At 42.6% G+C, this 20,837-nt stretch overlaps 1 protein-coding gene across 11 annotated transcripts in view; it reads left to right on the top strand.

The window, feature by feature from the left end:
• LOC147031969 (uncharacterized) overlaps positions 1-20,837 on the top strand; it is a 500,872-nt gene that overhangs the window by 457,837 nt on the left and 22,198 nt on the right. For 7 of the 11 annotated variants that reach the window (XM_085853597.1, XM_085853570.1, XM_085853580.1 and 4 more), the window contains 3 exons: positions 6,984-7,114; positions 8,779-8,973; positions 11,126-14,835. In XM_085853597.1, coding sequence (XP_085709723.1) covers positions 6,984-7,114; positions 8,779-8,973; positions 11,126-11,232 — 433 coding nt within the window. In that variant the 3' untranslated portion in view covers positions 11,233-14,835. Of the gene's footprint in view, positions 1-6,983; positions 7,115-8,778; positions 8,974-11,125; positions 14,836-20,837 lie in introns of those variants that run through there. The other 4 variants (XM_085853550.1, XM_085853555.1, XM_085853566.1 and 1 more) reach the window with 4 other exon arrangements.

The following is a 20,837-nucleotide window of genomic DNA, read 5'->3' as shown; positions in this document are numbered from 1 at the left end:
TAGAACCAGGGAAAATTGGAGTTTTTGTAACTCGCATACTCTTCACAAAGGACACCATGGGTCATGAGATCTTTACTGTCCACCAACTAATGCTCATCCATTTGCTGTCGTATCGTTGCCTGCCTCAGAGTTTATAATATGGAGTTTCCATTGTCCTCAATGTGTTGCCTTCACATGGGGTTTCACTGGCAAGAGCAGTCGGGTTTTAAAGTGCCAAATGTTCACCTATCACACCTTGAACATCATTTGTTTAAACAGCGTAGTCACGGGAACCCATGTGGTGGGATTTTGTCTGGAGGAGAGAATATTTGAGACATTGACCATTGGGGTGTTGTAAAGAGGCCCAGGTACCGATCTTCAACCTCGCCCGAACCATTCCTAGTCCTTTTAGACCACAAATAATAATGATAATAGCAATGAAAATTAATAATGAAAGAAAAAAATGAGTTGATCAATTTATCATTTAACTATGTCAAACACATATTGAAATGATAGGGCTGTACCGAATGACAATACGCATATTGCGATGAAAATGGGGATTTTTCATTTGTATGATTAACCTCCGCCATCTTCGAAGATGGATGGAGGTTACTGTTTTCACCCATTTCTGTTTGTTACTTACGAAATCTTTAGATTTCGTAAGTATATTGATGACTTCCGTTTGTTTGTTTGTTTGTTTGTTTGTAGGCACGATAACTCGAGAACGGAACGGAAGAAGCTACCAATGTCAAATTACACCACGTGATTCAGGAGGGTGATGGCTAGTGCTGATTAGATTTTGGTCAAAATCGGTCAAAGGTCAAGGTCACAGTGAGGTCAAACATAATTCCGTAAATTCACGTGGAGAAATGGAGATTTTTGCTTCGCTCGACGTTACGATTTTTGATGGTTTGATACAGAATCATCGTAGAAACTTCTGGTTTGCGTCGCTACCTTCTCGAGAGACAGATTTTATAAAACAAGGTCAGAGGTCAAGTTGACGATTTCGTAAGTACCAGTCAATGACTGCTTGTTTGTTTGTTTGTGAACAGTATTACGGAAAAACTCCTCGACGGATTTTGACGAAACTTGGTGGGGGGGGGGGTTAGGTATGGTCCAAGGATCATGCCATTAAATTTTTGACTTGGTCCCCCCCCCCAAAAAAAATTGTTAGAGAATTTTTTTTTTTGCATTTCTACATGTTTTAAGTGATTTCCAACCCCCCCCCCCCCAATTTTTTTTGCCCCCACCCAAAATTTTTTTTTTTTGCATTTCCAGATGTTTTCAGTGATTTCCAACCCCCCTTCCCCCAAAAAAAAATTGTTAGAGAATTTTTTGTTTTTGCATTTCCACATGTTTTAGTGATTTCCAACCTCCTCAAAAAAAATTGTTACCCCCCCCCCAAAAAAAAATTGTTGGAGAAAAAATTTTTTTTTGCATTTCTACATATTTTAAGTGATTTCAACCTCCCCCCCCCAAAAAAAAATTGTTAGAGGAAATTTTTTTTTGCATTTCTACATGTTTTAAGTGATTTCCAAACCCCCCCCCCAAAAAAAAAAATGTTTGAGAAAAGAACTATAACTCTGTCAGCACTGTTGACATATTTAATGAATAAGATATAAGGTTCACTTGAGTGACCCAGCAGTATTGGCGGCGGAGGTTTTGCACTCTCCCGAGTGCTCCCCCTCTAGTTAATTATCTGTTCTTGTGGTGAGTCGTCCAGTTTCTGATGATGAAGTAATGTGGTATTGGTTTCGATTTGGACTCTACACATTTGCTCCTTGAAGGTTTCCCATTTCTCTGATGCCGATTGTCCTGTTGTTAGTTTCTCCCAATCTACATCATCCAACTCTCTCCTCATACCCTCAAGGCAGAGCCTCCGCTAGGTATGTGGGTGGCCCTCTGCAAAACCTCACATGAGGGGCCCTTTATACCGGATCGGAGGGCTAATAATATATTGACAGATCTTCAGCTGAAGAATCGATTTATAGTTTATACCTCGCCCCCAGAGGGGGTAAGCAAAGTATTCAAATGACCAGCTCTGTCTGTCTAACTCTGCGTGTATCTGCCTGTTCACACCATCATGGGTAAACACTGACAAGTCCTAAAAGTACTTCTGCAAGATGGAGGAAATGTCAAGTAAATAATTCACAGTAAATTTGATTCGATTTACCTTGAGGTCATTGGAAAGCCATTAATATTAATCTTGGGGAAAAAAAGCAATGTCCATTTAAATAAAAAAGATACAGGGTCCTATTTTAAAAGTCCATCTGTCTTTCAGAATTGGATCAAGAAGATGTTTAAGGTATGGCAACAGGAACCATTTATATTTTAGAACAAAGAGTGATGGACATGGAAGGAGCACACAAATATATATATATATATATATATATATATATATATATATATATATATATATATATATATATATATATATATATCGTAATACTTCTCGAAGACAAAAATTTATAATAGTACACGGAAGGAGCACGCAAACAACAACGATGACAACAACAACCACCACCACTTCCACGACAAAAAGCTGTGCTATGACAGGTCCGTTTTTCGCATGTTTGACTGTATTTTTTCATCCTTGTTGAGATTTACAGATCAATATACAATATGTTTGTGAATCAATATACATGTTGTCTTGATTCAACCCATCATCGAAGTGATTGGCATCTGATAGGCATGCATGGCTAGTGTCATTGAAAACATCTATGTTGTACAACTCAACTCTCAAGATGCTTTGAAAAAAATTGCAAGCTGATGTGGTTGGCCCCTCTATGTGGGTGGCCCCCTGCGGCTGCAGCCTCCACGGCGCCTAACGGAGGCCTTGCCTCAAAGGTTGCCTTCTTGAAATCTAATAGCCTTACTCTGCTATCCTGAACTTCAACTCTTTACAGAATCCTTGCACACACAATGTTATGGTCACTTGATCTTAAATGCTCCTCCACCTCCCCCACCACATTTGGATCATTACTCAAAAGGAGGTCGAGCACTGCACACTCTCGAGTGGGCTTATCTACAAGCTGAGTTAAAAAGTAATCCTGGACTAGATCGAAGAAATCCTCATGCACTCTGCCTTTCCCTGTTGCTCATCCCATTCTATCCGTGGCAAGTTAAAATTACCCATAATCAACACTTCCTGACCACATGCCCTTTTGAATTCTTCATGTACTCCTCCTTCCTCCTCTTCCTTCACACCCATAGCCCTCGAAAAGCATCCTACCAGTATCTTACTGTTTTTACAATCTCTAATCTCTACCCATATATAATCCTCGACATGAATTCCCTCCTTATTGTCACCCCTTTTTCTTGATGCATTGCTGTCCTTTACCCAGATTGCTCCTCCTCCTCCTATTCTCTCCTTCCTATCTCACAGATACACCTTGTAGCCTTCTAATCCTGTCCTCCAGTTACTCTCCTCCTTAAACCATGTCTCACTCACTGAAACTATATCATACTCCTTGCTATCCACTTTGGCTTCAAGCTCTTCCATCTTATTATTTAAACTCCTGGCATTGGTATAGAATATATTTAACTTTTCCCTTCCTGAAATTCTATTTTCTTGCCTGGCCTTACTCATCATAATTACATTATCAGTTCCTTCCTTCATACCTTCTCCACCCTCCACTGACCTAAAAAAGCCTGAATTCCTTCCTCAATTCTCACTGCAAACCTTGCTGCCCCCTTTCTATTTAACATATGGCCATCATTCTGAAAACACTCCCCTAAATGATTCCCACTGCTTCTTAAATGTAAAACCTTCCTCCCAACACCATTCCTCCAGGCATTGGTTGACATCTATTGCTCTTCTGAGGTTTTGCTCTGCTCATCATTTCTATTTTGTTTCCTAATCTTGGGAGAATCACAGAAATAATGACCTCACAACCCTTTGCTTTCAGCCGCTTACCCAATATCCTGCATCTATTTTTCAAAACCTCTGAGTAAACTTTCCCTACATCATTCGCTCCAAGGTGTACCACAGCCAACTTCTTCCTACCATGACCCGATGCCATGTCATTTAACCTTCCTTCAATGTCCTGAAAAACTGCACAGAATTCTATGTCTATGATCCTTCCTGCAGAATGAAGAATCAACATATTTAAGACTCATTACCTACAAACACTTTCATTGGGTCAAGGTAGGAAGAAGTTGGCTGTGGTACACCTTGGAGCGAATGATGTATGAGCGAATTGGAGCGAATGGTCTTTCAGACCGCATTCCTTCCAATCTCTGTTGCTGTACCCTCGCCAACACCTGTACTCACTGCACCCTCACCAGTGCCTGAACTGACTGCACTCTCACCATTGCATGCACGACCTGCACCCTCACCAATGCCTGTACTCATTGCACCCTCACCATTGCCATTCTCCTCAGCAACCTCACTCCACAACCGTAATCAACTATTCTCCACAAATTTTTCACATTCTACTACTTGTTGCAAATTATCTCTCCGTTCCTTCAATATAGTAATAACTATCCTCAAGTCGGCTATTTCCTCACACTTCCTACAACAATAAGTACCCTCTGCTTCCTCTATTCTTGAAGTGGCCTACATTGAGCATCTATCACATTTTATGTACTCCTACTTTCTCCTTCGCTCTCTATTTATACTCTTTTTCGCCACAATATCCCCAAGATCCCAACTGACTTAAATGTTAGACTTAAACGCTAGGACTCACCCTGCCTCTTCCAATAAACTAATAAATAATAAATTCTAAACTGCTACGAACACAACTGCAACTCTTATACTGCAGATGCAAAACCCACAACCCCTGACACAAATCCCGCCAACAAAATATGCAAAACAACATACAAAAAACACGAATCTTGATCTGGCGTAGGAGCTTACACAACCTCGTGCGAACAACTGGAAGTGATGTCGATATTGTATGAAGTCTGCCATCTCCCATGTCGAGTTAAATGTGAGTGCTCAGGAAAATGGTAAGTGACAAGACGGAAATTTAAGGTGATGTTTTTTTTTTTATTGCGCTGAATGATTAAATATCGGTTTATTTTTGATATCACAAGCATTGTGAAATGTCTTGTTTACCGGGTAACGGTTTATAATGAATGTGTCCATTGCCCTTTGTATCAGAAGAGGGTCGCTCACATTAATACATACTGTATGTGAAGTATCTGGTCAATTTAACAATGTAGAAGCTGCTGCCCAGTCGGCAACCACACTCTGAGATGGAAAGCAGTTTAACTTGACATCACTAAGGAACCTTCACACCATTTGCTACCTGCAGTCCAGGCAGGAATTTAGAATTCAGCCAGGATCTCAGAGGTAAATCGCTTACACCTAGTAAAGACACCATGGAATCTTTTATGTCCACAAACTGATGCTGGTAGATGGTACACCCAATTTAATCGAACCAAAGACAGTATAGGATGAGAGTTTATAGCTGGGCCGAAATTCTAACCCAGATTCGACAGTTAAGTGTGTATGCCAACCCTCCCTCGAGGCTATCCTAATAGCCCTCCCTAAAGCTACCAGAGCAGAAATGCTCCTCTCATGAGCACTGCTGCTGTTCACGAACCGATGGTTGTTTTCCTACCTTTCTTGAATAATGCAGACAAATATGCACTAAATTGGAAACATAGCTTCATTTCTCTTCAAAAAACAACAAATCATCAGCGACAGCACACTTTATTAGCCCCGTTGGACTTCATGCAAAACGGAGGCTAATGGATTTGGTCTCCATTTTCATGTCCGTGCGTGTCTGCAACCATAATCCCGGACATGTATGGACCAATTGTATTTGTACTTGGCACAAAGACAACACAAGATGGTATACATATGCACATTATTTTGTTTCGCGATGCGATCAAAGATGTCCGACTGGTGGCCATTTTACTCGTAATAAAACCCGATGTTGAACACATCTTCAACCATTTCTCGCACATGCATTTACCAATGTTCAAGCTTGGCACGTGGATAACGAATGATGTCCTTCATAAGCACATCATTTTTTTTTTTTTGAGATCAGATCCAAGATGGCCGACTGGCGGCCATTTTGTTACTTAAATGTGTCCCCAACCATTTCTCTGACATGCATGGTCCGATTTTGTTCAAACACGGCACAAGCTCAGTACATGATGACATACACGAGCACCTCACTTTATTTTGCGATTTGATCAAAGATGGCCGACTGGTAGACTGGCGGCCATTTTAGTTGTACATAAATATGGGATAGCCCTTTAACTCCATCCAGCAAAATTCCAAAAACAAAGGGGGCGATGACATTTTATGTCTTTTTTACTTGTTATGAGTGGATTCCCCATCAGGGATGCCAAAGTATCAAATTTTGGCAATGACGATCATTGACCGAAGGAGTTTGGGTGGAAGGCTGCTTGAACGAAATTGATCGTATCCAATGAGGGCGTTTTTTGCGGCGTTGACCACAAAGATGGTCATGGCCAAAAATGTGTTGGAGGGTTTTCATGTATCATCCATGTGAACACAGTTTTTCAGTCTGAAACTGAATTGGAAATGAAACAAGATGGCGGCACCCATGCTTGACGTAGTTGCCGATCGCACTTTTCAGAGGGAAAGAGCATGGTTATGTCCACAAGAGACAAGTTGGGTGAATTAGAAGCAATTGTCTTCAGGGTTGGCCTTTTGAAAAATAACACAACAGCAACAGGTTTTGCTTGTCGGCAAGTCCGAGCAATTCCGAAAAACACCCGTCCATTCGCCATGTTCTGAATTCACGTTTTCACGCACGTGACTGTGAGCGTCTTACGAGCGACCAGAAATGCATTCAGAAGACCTGGGATCGTGACCGTATTAGTGCTCAGGGTTGTGAAAATGCCGTCTTAGTTTGAAATGTGAATACAAGTTGCTTTGAAGTAAATAACGTGTGTAGAATAACTCCATTTAACGTGGTGTGTAAAACACAGGAACGAGCGAATTTATTCTTGCCGACCAAATCGCACTTGCATGGAGGATGTCTTCTGATGGTAAGATAAGAAGCATGCTTGCCTCCACACAGGTCTCCAGAGACTGGTCTTGCAGCAGATAGCCCCATACCAGTTGTACACCTGAGGTCTCTGCCATTCCAGCAGGCCACGAGACCTATTGAAGCAAGTCAAGCATCAGCAAGTCATCGTCTCTCAGCTCTAGGTGAGTGATGCATGTGGTCTAGAGGTTCGATAAAGTTGAGTGATCGAATCTGAACCACATGCAAGTCATGCATGTCTTGGTAACATATGCTTACCAACCCTAACATTCAAAATAAAGCAAAAGTTAGTCATGTTTTCAAATTGCTTCATTTTTGTGCACTTTTCTCATTTCGCACGGCATGCTGGTAAATGAATTTCCCCGCAACAACCAGTCCCTCACAGGCCTGACTTGCATGTGGAGACAGAAATAGGTTCAAAAAAAGGTTTTTCAGAGAAAATCCGACATGTACGCATTTCACTTTCTGTTGGTTGCATTGTTACTGAGACGTGGATGTACCGCTGATGCATTGCCCCTGTCGATGTGGGAAGGAATTTGGAATTTTGAACGAGTTACCATCTCCTCGTGGAAATATTTCTTTTCTGAAAGAACCGTAGCATCTTTCACCTCCATGAGTGACAGCAGATGGGACAGCTGGCTTAACATCCCCTCCAAAAGGACTGTGTGCTCTTTTAAATGAAACGCCCTGCCTGCAAAGGAACAGAAAGGAAGTTTTAAGTCTGAGCTATCTTGTCCCTTCATTAGTTAGTCGATTTGGCAGGGTGGTGTTGAGGTAGCACACTTACCTATGAGCTGACCAGCTTGGGTTCGATTCCTGACTTGACTGTTAACTGTCTGATTGGTGCTTTGCAGGCAGGGGATTACATCACAAGGTGCGCCGTCCCTTGGGTAGGCGTTAAGCCGGGTATCCCATCGACCAGCATGAGTTAATGGACGTTCAAGATCTCACAATCTCATTCACACCGAGTAGGAGAGTTATCGCCGGCACTCTGAACAAATTACAAGTTCTTTCTCGAACCTACATAAGGGCACGGTGTCAACGGCACAGCTTCACTCCCAGCAATAACGCAACCAACAGCAATGTACTGCATACAAATGAAGGCATTTGTTAACGAGTGCCATTAACTGGTATCACTTCTATTTTGAGGTGTATTTGTAACAAAGTGATCTGTTCCATGAATTTCTTCCATCGATCTTCAGAATTAGATCATTCATTCATGAGTGACAAAAGGATAACCAACATTGTCATTGCATATCCTTCAAAAATCGGAATATTGTACAAAATAATAAGTCCCTCATTTATCAACAGGTTCAGCTGCCAGACCCTGTTCGTAAGTCAAATTGTTCATAAGTCAGATCCATGTTAAATTTAATTTTTTTGTTGTTGCTGTTAGGGTTTCTGTTCTGTTCTGTTGTGTATGGCAGCTTTGGCTGCCAGGTAGCTATCATTTCTTGGAGCACAGCTGTGCCGCTGATGCTGTGCCCCTCTACCACTACACTGGTACTCATTTCACCAACCTCAGATGGATGACAGGCTGAGTTGACCCCACCTGGTGTTAATTCAGCAGCCAACAGGGCTCAAACTCAGGACCCTGGGATCCCAAGCCAGCACTCTAACCACTAAGCCAACACCAGGCTTTTGTTCAGGTTAAATACACGTGACAGATTATGTCACACATACACCGGTAACTTTTGTCAGTGCGGGTGTTCATAACTCGGACGTTCGGAAGTCTTTAAGTATACTGTACTTTTAGCAATGATGCTGCTTCTTTTTTTTCCTCCATTAAAAGCACCCCTCCCCCATCCGTTTCTGTTATTTCTTTCAGGCTACTCTAATGGATGTAATTGGTCCCATTCCCACTGGCCTGTGTCTGCAGCCAGCAGTCCTTGCTCTCACTCTCCAGCAGCTTCAGTACCAGAGGCTACCTCCTCCAGTTCAGCCCGTGTCACATGCCGACACATGGACCTGGCAAGTTTCGGTCTCATGCGAAAGATGCTGGTCACACGTCCCAAACTTAACCGTGAGTATTTCATTTTAAAGCTCTATATTCCAGCAGGCCTTCAGCATGCTCACATTGTGTACATTAAGGGTGGATCTGGGGAGGTGGTAGAAGAGTCGATGGAAGAGTCCTTTATGCAAGACGATTTACAATGACATGCCTCAAATGTAAACAATATCTTCATTTTAAAATTATTACCCCTGCCAGTGAAGGTGGATGGAGGTTATGTTTTCACACCTCTCTATCTATCTATCTATCAATCTATCTCTATCTATCTGTCTGTATGTCTATGAGCAGGATATCTCAAAAATGTTGTGGACAGATTCAAACGAAATTTGGTGCACAGTTTGAGTGTGTGATAAGGAAGAATTTATTGGATTTTGGTGAAGATCCAGATCCGGATACAAATAATATTTCAAGTGATTCTTCACCATTGAGAGATGGGGCCAAAAATGATATATAGCATGATATCTCAAAAAGATGTGGATGATTTGGTTCAGTGGCAAGAATAAGCCGATTCGATTTTGGTTCAGGTCCAGATCCAGATCCAGCTTATCGGTGGGATACAAAACGTAAAGTGTTCAGCCTGGCAGAGGTATGTGCTCTACCGAGTGCTGTTCTGGTTTTACCATGTTTTTAATCCAAAGTTTATGGCCATGTAGACTTTGAATTATCTATCGCTGCACACCTGTATAGATGAGTGGCTTTGCATTTGGAAGTCTGACACATGGACCCCATCTTTTTTAAGTTATGTGTCTGTCTACGACAGTTGGATAGCTTAGTGGATAAAAGCTCACCTTTGTGCTTGGCTATCAAGAGATTAGTAAGAACGTAGAGCAGAATTAAAATTTTACCTTTTATGAAGTAACTGGCTAATTTTGCAAAATAAATTGTATTGATCATAATCACACATTAATGATTTCAATGCACAACTGTTCAGCAACTTTGGATTGATCTGTTTACCTGTTCCAGTGAAAGCCTTGGCTCTATTCCGATCAGAAGTAAAATTCCTGAATGCGATGTTGATTGTCCACATCTTTGATGTAAAAGTAAAAACAACTCCTAATGTCCTTGTTGTACAAATGACACACACACACACACACACACACACACACACACACACACACACACACACACACACACACACACACACACACACACACACACACACACACACACACACACACACACACACACACACACACACACACACACACACACACACACACACACACACACACACACACACACACACACTCACACACACATCCAACATGATAGTGCAGAGCTAGTGCACTTGCTTTTGAGCAACCCCTGACCCAAGTATGAACTCAGATTGGTACTCTTCAGCCAGGGTGTTGCTTCACAAAGTGCACCATCCTTTGGATGGACATTGGGTTGGGTGTTCCATCGAATGGCACAAGTTTGTGAACGTTAAAGGTCCCACGGTATCATTCGACCGAGTCGGTGAGTTATTGCCATAATGTTCAAAAATCAACAAATGCATTCCAGAACCACTTTCATTCAAATGTCAGGCATGACCAGCCAGTTCGTGAAAGACTTGGTTCAAAAACATCCCACATGGCCTACTCCACAAGAAGGTGCAAATATTGGGGCCATCAAGGAAGTAGAGACTTTGAATCATCAAATTTAATATTTTGTGAATTCAAAACGCTAACAGCAACATGACTTGTATCTCTACCTTGTGATGCAACACCGGGCCTGCGTAACACCAATCTACATTTTTATAATCAGGTCAGGTATCGAACAGAGACTTGATAGCTCAATAAGTGCGCTACCTCTGCACCATCCTGTCACACTAAAACCCTTTCCACAAGTGATTTTAAAAATCATAATGGGTGGCAAAGATTATTTATGCTTCAAACCGAAGTTTCTGAAATATCAAAGGGTAACAGCAGTATCGTGAATGAGTTGTATAATTGTTCAGATTTCAGAGAACAGATAAAAGTCACAATCGCTCATTTACTCAATTTCCCCCAATCTCTCAGAATAATATCGATGCCACCTATTGGTAGAATTGAGACATCTTAAAAAATGCATGAAGTTCCTCACTTCAGACACACTGTTCAACTTTGAAAGAGCCACAGGGACATCTGCTGGAAACTTTTGAAGCATTAACTTTATAAAACCACCCTCTCCACATGTCTTCAAGCAGGAGCAGCACCCGGATGGACATGTCCAACAGATGCCTTGAGATTGAAAACAGAAGAACCTGGATTCGTCGAAACAGAAAGACTGCCGGTGAACATAGAAGGCTAACAGCAATATGAACATTTAAATCCACCACCACCATAAAAGTTTGTGTCAAATCCCATTGGGTGGTGGTCCTGTGAAGCTCTGCTATACGAGTGAGTCAAAAAGTTTTTCAACTGACCATTAATCCTTTCCCATGTGCAGCACTGTGCAAAAGTCTTGGGCCACCTTGAAAATAAACTTTTATATTGTAACATTGGCATATTTTGTTAATAATGATCATGTTTTATGAAAGAAACAAAAATTAATTGTATTTTAATATATGAATGAAATTTCAGTATTTGATGTGATAAACTTTTTCATGCAAAACAGCAGATATCCATTTTGGAACACTTTGCAAATTTCGAGAGAAATTCCATTGGGAGGTTGTTCCATGCATTCTGCAATGTTTCCCATAATTCGTCTTGATTACCTCCGCCACCGAAAGTAGATGGAAGTTGTTTTCACATCTGTCTGTTTGTTAATTGCCAGAATCCTTCGGATTTCGGCAATTATGTTGGTCGGTTGTGTGTGTCATTCTGTGTCTGTCTGTTTGTTTGTGTGTTTGTTTACCCTGTAGCAGCTATACCGTTTCAGCGATCATCACCAAACTGGGTACAGACGTCAGCCATGGTCCAACTTAGACACTTGTCGTTTTTGGTGAATCCAAGTCAAAGGTCAAGGTCACCGAAAAACCGAAATTCTTATTTTCGCAATAACGTCCGCTAAAATGGTCGTATCGACTTCAAACCAAATCCAAAATGTGCTCTTCCAATACTGCATCCAACCATATGTCTCACTGGGGTGTCACACCAACACCCTTCTTAGCGGTCGGGGGTCGAATGTCAGGGGGATCGGGTCAAAACTTTCAAGTTGCGATAAAAACGCCATTTCAAGTCCGTTTGACTTCCAAGTTATGATCAGGACCAAACTAAGTGCGACAACTCATTAAACAGTAGCACTATCGACTTGTAAGAACCAAATTGATTTCCAGGTTATTGTTTTTTCAGAGATCATGGAGATATGACAAAGTTATTCTGGCAATTCCTTGCTCAACGAGCAATTTCATTTGTTTGTTTGTTTGTGACCAGGATATCTCAAAAAGTTGTCGACGGATTCAGACAAAATTTGGTGGAGAGCTTGGCTCCGATGATTCTTCACCATTGAGATATCGGGCTAAAAAAAAAGATATCGGGACATACAGCATATCTCAAAAAGTTGTTGTTGGATTCAGACGAAACTTGGTGGATGAGTTGGTTAAGTGACAAGAACAAGCTGATTAAATTTTAGTTCGGGTCCGAATCCAGATCAGGCCTATCAGTGGGATACAAAACGTAAACCAATCAGCCTGGTGGAGATATGCCCTATACCAAATGCCCTTCTAGTTTTGATTGTTTTTAGTTTTTCTTTGCTGTCCAAATAATCCGAGACAGCTCCTACGATGCCAAGGTCAGGACTTTGAGGGGGGTATTCTTTCCCACTGATTAGTATCCCAACTCTGATGTTCTTTGGCATATTTCAGTCTCTTGGCTTTGTTACCTTCATGCAAAAAGGGCTTTTTGACAGCAACTCACCCATGGAGACCATTTTTGATTTAGAGACCTTCTGATGGTCCACTTGAACCCCCTGACATCTGTGCTAGTTCTTACGTTAGTTCAACACTTAATTTTCTTAAGAAACTTGTCTTTAGATTTTGCTTATCTGTTTTGCTGAGTGTTTTTGGCCTTCCAATCCATTTTTAGGTCATCTCTACCGAGATGACCTAATAATGCCGGACCAAATGTCCTTCCGTCCTTCAACAATTTTTCTTTCCGATCTTGATGAAACTTAGTATTTGGTAGAGGTCGATGAGTGTTGCACAATGATATAACTTTTGTCAAGGTTCAAGGTCAGGCTCAAGGTCACGAGGTCACACAAGTTATAAAAATCGCCATTTTCAAAACCTATCTAGTCTGCCATTCTACAAGATATTCAGCAACTGTTTATTGATTATGATAGTAAAAAAATATTATCTTGTATCGAACCGGACAGATTTTTGAATTTCCGTCTCGTTTGGCCGCCACGTAACCTGGAAGATGGTCAAAAACACCTCCCGGTACAAAGAAAACTTTTTACTTCCGATCTTGATGAAATTTGGTAAGGTGGGTAGAGGTCGATGAGTGATACCCAACGACATATTTTTTCCCAGATTCGAGGTCAGGGTCAAGGTCACGAGGTCACGAAAGTTGTGAATGTCGCCATTTTCAAAACCTATCTCGTCTGTCATTTTAGGAGATATCTGGCAATGGGTCATCGATTATGATAGTAAAAAACATTATAGAGATGACGGGGGTAATTTTATTTAATCTTTAACTTCTCCGGTCTCATTATGCTTCTGTATTGTTATTTGAATGCTATATCTGGAAATACCTGTTTTACAGGATATTTCTCTCTGGGAATTGCCTTCTTTGTGTAAAACTTTGATTTTGAGTCTCATCAATTTTGATGTCTTGGGTGTGGAGTGCGTTCATATTACCTGCAAGAGGGAAATTAAAAATTAGTGAAAAATATGTGGTAGCCTAAGACTTTTGCACAGTACTGTAGTTTCCAGCCACTGTCACAGATTATTCTCAGCATCGAGTTGGTTTTGAGATGGCATTGGAAATAAGAAATCATGTTTTTGACTCAAACTTATTTCAGGGAGAAAACCTTTTGACTTTGCTTCCTACATCAGTTATGATCACTTTTGTGATGCGATTAACCCAAGAAAGTTTTAGTTTGTACAATGGCCTTCTCGTGTCGATAAGTAAAATCCAGTGTGCATATAATGCTAAAGGTAAAACTTACAGTAGCTCATGTTAGGTCGATTTTTAAAGAGAAATATGAAATACAATGAGGTTTTATGACAACATACTATTCTTATGCAATTTGCAATACCGAACTAAGTGTTTTTGTATATTCAAAAATCTGTACTATTTACATACTTTTTCTTATTGCAGTAAATATTTTTTGTAGTCATCTTCCCCCACCCCAACCTCCACCTCCCTCCCCATAAAAAAACAGCAAAATGTTACAATCATATGCTTTGAGAATTCTGTGATAATTTTTGAAGAAGTTAATTTTTTGGGGTTTTTTTTTTTTGTTTAATGACCAGTGAGTGAATACTTGTCCAAAGATTTAAGACTTTTTTTCACCCCTCCTTAACTTGACCACCTACAGAAGCCATATACATATTACATTCACAAAAAAGGGAACTCAAATTGAGGAAAATACCATGTGTTGAGGGTGAGGGGGTGGGAGTGGAGGGAAAAATCAGATAAGGGAGGAAAGAGAGGTATAGATGGGATGAGAAAAGGAAGAGATTGGGAGGATGGAGGTGTAATGCGAAAAGAGAGGGACAACCTTGCTGTACAAGGGAGTGAGAAATTATTTTGCATCGGTGAACCCTTAATGCATTCAAAATGTTGTACAAAGTAACATTACCATATTTTCATGGCTTCAGAGCTCATTATATGAGGGCGAATGTTGCTTTTAGTTACGTTTTTACTAATGTACATTGCAAAAAGTGCCCATGTATAACATCGACAGTAACGTCTAATTTATGTGAACAGCAATCTTTGTCAATAAAATATAAATTACATGCCTCTGCAACCCTGCACAAATTGCACAAAAAATTCGTTTTCTCTGACCCTGGTCCATTAGGGATGGAGGAGGAGGGGGGGGGGGGACAAAAACTATTTTTTTCCTTTTGTCCCAAAATTGTTGGGCCGTGGCCAGGGTTTCTCATCATACCTCGATTCGTACACAGTACCATTAAGATTGCCAGGAAATGTTAACATGTAGCTCATTAGCTTGGTCCATTTTACAATAACCACGTGTGCGCGTTTCATTGAAGCACAAAACTACACAATCAGCCCTTTAATTGTATTTTCCTTCACAAACCAGTGTTTCTGTCATCAAAACAGCACAAGCGTGTTCGGTTCAGCGTGTTCGGAATAAATGATCATCAATGTGGCTCCAATTATGGATACATTTCCTTTTTACCATCCGTCACCTCACTCTTCCATGATCCTCAATGTCCTCTTTAAAAAGAATGCATAAAGGCCAGATAGTTAATGGAACTTCATGCTAAAAGTCAGAGTGCAATGGTCATGTGAAAATGTAAAAGCTGGGTTTTTTTTCTTTTTTTTTTTGATGTCTGCTGTTTCAAGCACAACTAGAACGGCACTTGGTGGAGCGCATACCTTCGCCAGGCTGAACGGTTTGTGTTTTGTATCCCACTGAGGCCAGATCTGGATTTGGAACTGAAACAAAATCGAATCAGTTTGTTCTTGTCACGTATCCAACTCATCCACCAGGTTTTGTCCGAATCTGTCCATAACTGTTTGTGAGATATCGTGTTATATATCGTTTTAGTCCGATCACTCAACGATGAAGAATCACTTTTCTAAAAATCAGATCCTAATCCGGATCTTCATCAAAATCTAATAACTCCGTCCTTGTCACACACCCAACCTGTCCACCAAGTTTCGTCTGAATCCGTCCACAACTTTGAGATATCATGCTCACAGACAAACAAACAGATAGAGAGGTGTGAAAACATAACCTCAGGCCACCTTTGATTGGTAATAGACGATTGGAATTATGAAAACGCCATTATGGAACAAAACTTAAATTAACACCAAACAAGCTAAACATCCAACCAACCAACAGTGTGCATAAGGTCAAGTCAGGTATGTGAGCATGCACCGGAGCAGCGCGTCGTTGCGTCAACTTTCCGCCAGTACTCCAGGGGCCTTTGTCTCGCCATCCCTCAGGCAGATGCCTGGCCCATCCCCATCTCCTTGAGATGCCTAATCAATGTGCTGCAACCACTAGGCACGTGGTCAGCCCATTGGCCTCCTCCACTCGTGAGGTTCCCTCGCTGAGAGAATCTGATGAGCAGAATTGGCGTCAGGAAAACGAGCCAAATGTCCATACAGCCGCAGCTGATGCTCACGGACTATGCAGGTAACAAATCTCCTTTGTGTCTCTCTCAGCAACCGCTCGTTAGACACAAAGTCCAACAAGCAAGAGCCAATGATTCTCTGAAGAGACCTGGTACCAAAATGATCAAGACTCCATCTCAGATCCCTGGTGAGAGTCCATGTCTTACATCCATAGAGCAAGACTGGAAGCACCAAGGACCTGAAGACTCGGACTTTCATCTTCCTGCGCAGGTACCGACAGCCCCAAACCCCATGATCCAGTGAATCCATGATTCCCTAGGCCCGACCCAGACGTCCATTGACCTCTGTCTCGCAGCCAGCAGAGACATGAATATCACTGCCAAGGAAAGTGAATCAGTCTGTGACCTCAACATCCCAACCCCAAACAGGTACAGACAAGATAGCAGCAGCCAAGATGTCATTGAAAGCCTGGATCTTAGTTTTGACCCAGGAAACCTGAAATCCCAGTGGCTCTGACTCCTCATTCAGTACCTCAAAGGCTCTCAAAGGATATCCAGATATCCAAAAATGACTGCATCATCTGCGAAATCAGGTCAGAGATCTTGACATTCCCAGACAATGCACCGCAGTGTGATCTCTCCGACATCCTCCACAGAATCCAGTCTGTACAAGTGCTGAAAAGTGTGGGGGCCAGTACACACCCCCTGACGAACTCCAGTAACAATTGGAAATAAGTCGGAGATGGTATCACCACATCTCACAGCACTCTCAGTACCACAGTGGAGTTCAGACATCAGATTGATCAGTTTTAGTGGCCCCCACGAAGATCAAGAATCCTCCAGAGGGCATCCCGATTCACTGAATCGAATGCTTTGCAGAGATCAACATCAGCAGCAAGCAGCCCCTGCCAAAACTCTCGTCTGCGTTCGGTGAGGACACGAAGAAAACCTGACTCCACAGGTCCTTTGGGCTCAAGCAGATGGTGGCAAACTCGATCAAGAATTATCCGAGCAAAGACCTTTCCCGGCACTGAGAGCAGCATCACCCCTCGGAAGTTGTTGCAATCCTGGCAATCACCCTTCCCTTTCCAGAGAGGGACAGCAAACCAACTCTTCCAGTCAGTTGGGATGATGGCTTGTGTTCTAGGCAGAGCACAGAACTGCATGCATCGACATGAGTGCAGCATTTCCACCAGCCTTGAGAAGTTCAGCATGGATGCCACAGATCCCAGGAGCTTTATCCCATTTCAACCGGTTCAGCGCAGCCTGTGTTTCCACAAATGAAGGTGGATTACAGTTGATTGGAGGGTTAGCAATAGGGATAGTAACTCCCCTGACATCCAACTCAACAGCTGGTGGATCAGCCTGCTACAGCTGGCTGGTTACAAAGTAACCGGTCCAGCGGGCCTTGACTTCAGACTCCTCTGTCAAGAGCCCATCACCCTCCGCTCTATTTGCAGTACACCGAGGAACGGGCTTGGAAGAATTCAGTGCCTGAATTCCCCTGTAAGCATGATGAGAATCATCTGATCACAGGTGATGTTCTATCCCCTCACAGATTCCTCGCACATCGGCTTCCTTGTCCACCCTCAGTGCCCATACAGTTTTATGCCTCAACTCCCTGAACAGCTCAGCTCTGCCATTAAGCCTAGCCCTGCAACTTTGGTCAATGGTATCCAGTGTCCCTTGAGAGACAAAATTCTTCTTCGCCCTGCAGTGAGTTCCAAGACATCCACCAGCAACATCAAGGATGGTGGTCTTGAAGGCACTCCACAACTCTTCAGGATTCCCGAAAGCACCCAGACCCCCCAAATCCCCACTCAGCCTTTTCACAAACTCCTCAGCTACATTCTCATCATTGAACTTGCCAACATCTAGCCTCGGCTTGGATGGTCCCATTCTCCCGGATTTCAGCTGCAACTGCAGAGTTGCTACCACAAGCCTGTGGTCGGTATTGAGGAAATGAGGACTCTCGTAGACCCTGCAGTTCTGGATCATCGTCCAGCAACCATCAACGAGCACATGGTCAATCTCCTTTGCCACACCACCAGAGTTGGAATACGAAGCCAGTGGCCAATAAAACCATGAACCAGCCACTCTAAATCCATGAATTCTTTCCAAGTCAAGTAACTTAGAACTATTCTGGTTCACAGTTCCAGATCCATGGGGACCAACATGTGTCAAAACCATCCCTATCAGTTCCAGTCGATGCATTGAAACCCCCCCATGACGAGAAGAGTATCTCGGCTGGGGCACTGATCAACCAGACTCAAGCACGGCATAGAATGCGTCCTTATGACATTCCAGGCACCTACCCGAAGAGACCGCCTCAGGTTAACCCAAGGAGACTGCCGTCTGGTGGATGACCCCTCCGCACCACTCCGACACACACTCCCACAATCTGACCTAGGAAGGTTATTCCATGGTTTTCCTCCTATCATCAAAGAGTGGCTTTGTCCCAATCCCGTCATCCGGTTAGCTGCCCTGCAGAGGGTAGCTGCACAGGAGGTATTCTCACGGAATAGGTTTTCAATTTTCTTTGCGTTTTACTTGTGTTTTGCAGAGTGAAAGATTTTACAGTGATTTTACATTTTACAGTTTTACAGTGCAAATCCTTCCACCAACCTCCGAAAAAAAAAAAGTAACCCAACTGCAGGAGGATATCTGCAGATACAGTCGGGCACTTGATATGAATGGGCGTTGGCTCACAAGGAGCTCCTCCGCCCTTTGACAGGTTTTGTTTTTCATCCTGCTGGGTGTCCATATCATACACCCTCGTCACCAGGAAACCTGGTGGGGGAGACAGTTTCATTGTCGCCAACTCGAGCATGAAACAGGTTGGTATAGGCTCACATGGTACCTGTACCAAGTCACAGATCTAATCTGGCCTGACAGTGTGCATCACACAACAAAAGCGTCCACCATCCGGAGATCGTCTGACGCACTCATCACGGTCTTCACACACCTGTTGTGATCTGCTTCACTCGGAGCTCGTAAGTACCTGCATAAAGGTGATCAACATTAATTTGGGGTTTCCTGGGAGTGACGAACTCTTTGACAACACACCTGAGTGCACCACAGTTGAAGGTTTGTCTCTGCAGGATGGAATTCCCGATCCTGCACCTGCATCATCAACAGGTATAACCACGGGTGTTTGTCCCATCAGGTAAGCGTTATGAATTACGAGATCCTGTATCTGCAATGATGTGTGTGAGATAAGGTTCCTTATTTTCTGATTTGTTTGAAGATTATTCATTTGTTCTTGTGGGATCGATTCAGTTTGAAGATTTACAGTTATTTGGTTTCAAGGTTGAAGTGGTATGGGAGATGCAGGTTCGAAGTCTTTTTCCTATTACTTAAGCCTGGTGTTGGTGAAACGATGAGGGTGGTTGGCTTAAGATGATAGTGTCTTCAATTCAAGCCCCTGTTGGGCTGTTGAATTAACATCAGGAAGGGTTGACTGCTCTTTTTCTTGTTTTCATTGTGCCAACCTCAGAAGGATGGACAGGCTATCAGAGATTGCAGACCCTTGCCAGGACTTGTTTTGTGTGGTGTTTGTATAGTTTTGTGTAGTGTAATTTGTGATGTTTGTGTGCTGGTGTGTTACATCTGCACTTGCACTTGCAGGTTGCTTTGCTTTCACCCTTCTGTCCAGTTCATCTCAAACCAGCTCGATGGGGTTTAAGTCTGGAGACTGTGCTGACCATTCCATGATTTGAAGCCTACCATCTTGTTCTTTTCTTCGAAGGTAGTTCTGACAAAGCCTGGAGGTATGGTTTGGGTCATTATCTTGCTGAAGGATGAACCCCTGACCAACTAGGCACAGACCAGAGGGGATTGCATGGTGCTGAAAAATGCTGTGGTAGCACTTTTGGTTCAGGGTGCCAATCACTCTGTGCAAGTCGCCGACTCTGGATCCAGCAAAAAAGTCCCAGATAATCACGCTTCCTCCTCCATGTTTGATAGTTGGTGTCACACTGAGAATCCATCCTTTCGCCTACTCGATGGCGTACAAAAACCCTGTGTGTTGAACCGAAGATTTCAAATTTTGATTCATTGGTCCATAAAACTTTCTTCCAGTTTTCAGTAGTCAACTGGCGGTGCTTCATGGCCCAGGCAAGCCTCTTTTTCTTATTTTGCCGTCGCAGCAATGGCTATCTTACTGCCACTCGACCTGTCAAACCTGCAGCTCGAAGTGTTCTCCACACAGTTGAAACTGAGACTTCCTTACTTCAACCAGTGCTGAGCTGTGCTTGAAGCTGCTGACCTGTGAGCCGCCAATCATGCAAGCTGTTGACTCTCAGAAACTTGTCTTCTGAATGTGTTGTGGCTTTGGGTCTGCCAGACCTCTTTCTGTCAGAGTTTCCTCGAGTTTCCAAGTGCCTTTTGATGGTGAAGGAAACTGTACTCACGAACACCTTGGCTTTCTTTGCAATTTCTCCAAAGGAAAGACCGACACTTTGAATGGTTATAATGGTCTGTCTGTCGTCCTTTGTTGATTGTCTTTTTCTCGCCATTATGACAGCAATATAGTCCAAATAATGCTTCAGAGTGTGTAGCAACATAATCTGTTCCAACACTGCTTTTGTACAGACAGAGGGTTTGCAACTAATCAACAAAAGCTAGGACACCTGCAGGAATTGTTTGCATCAACTTTCAAGGCTGAATTGAGTTCCATTGCTGCAGAACAGCTGCAGTTACTAAC

The sequence above is a fragment of the Eptatretus burgeri genome, chromosome 2 (assembly GCF_056783735.1).
Source record: "Eptatretus burgeri isolate ZD-2024b chromosome 2, Ebu_testis_v1, whole genome shotgun sequence".
Taxonomy (NCBI): domain Eukaryota; kingdom Metazoa; phylum Chordata; class Myxini; order Myxiniformes; family Myxinidae; genus Eptatretus; species Eptatretus burgeri.
The sequence above is the reverse complement of the archived record's forward strand: the minus strand, read 5'-3'. Positions and strand labels throughout refer to the sequence as shown.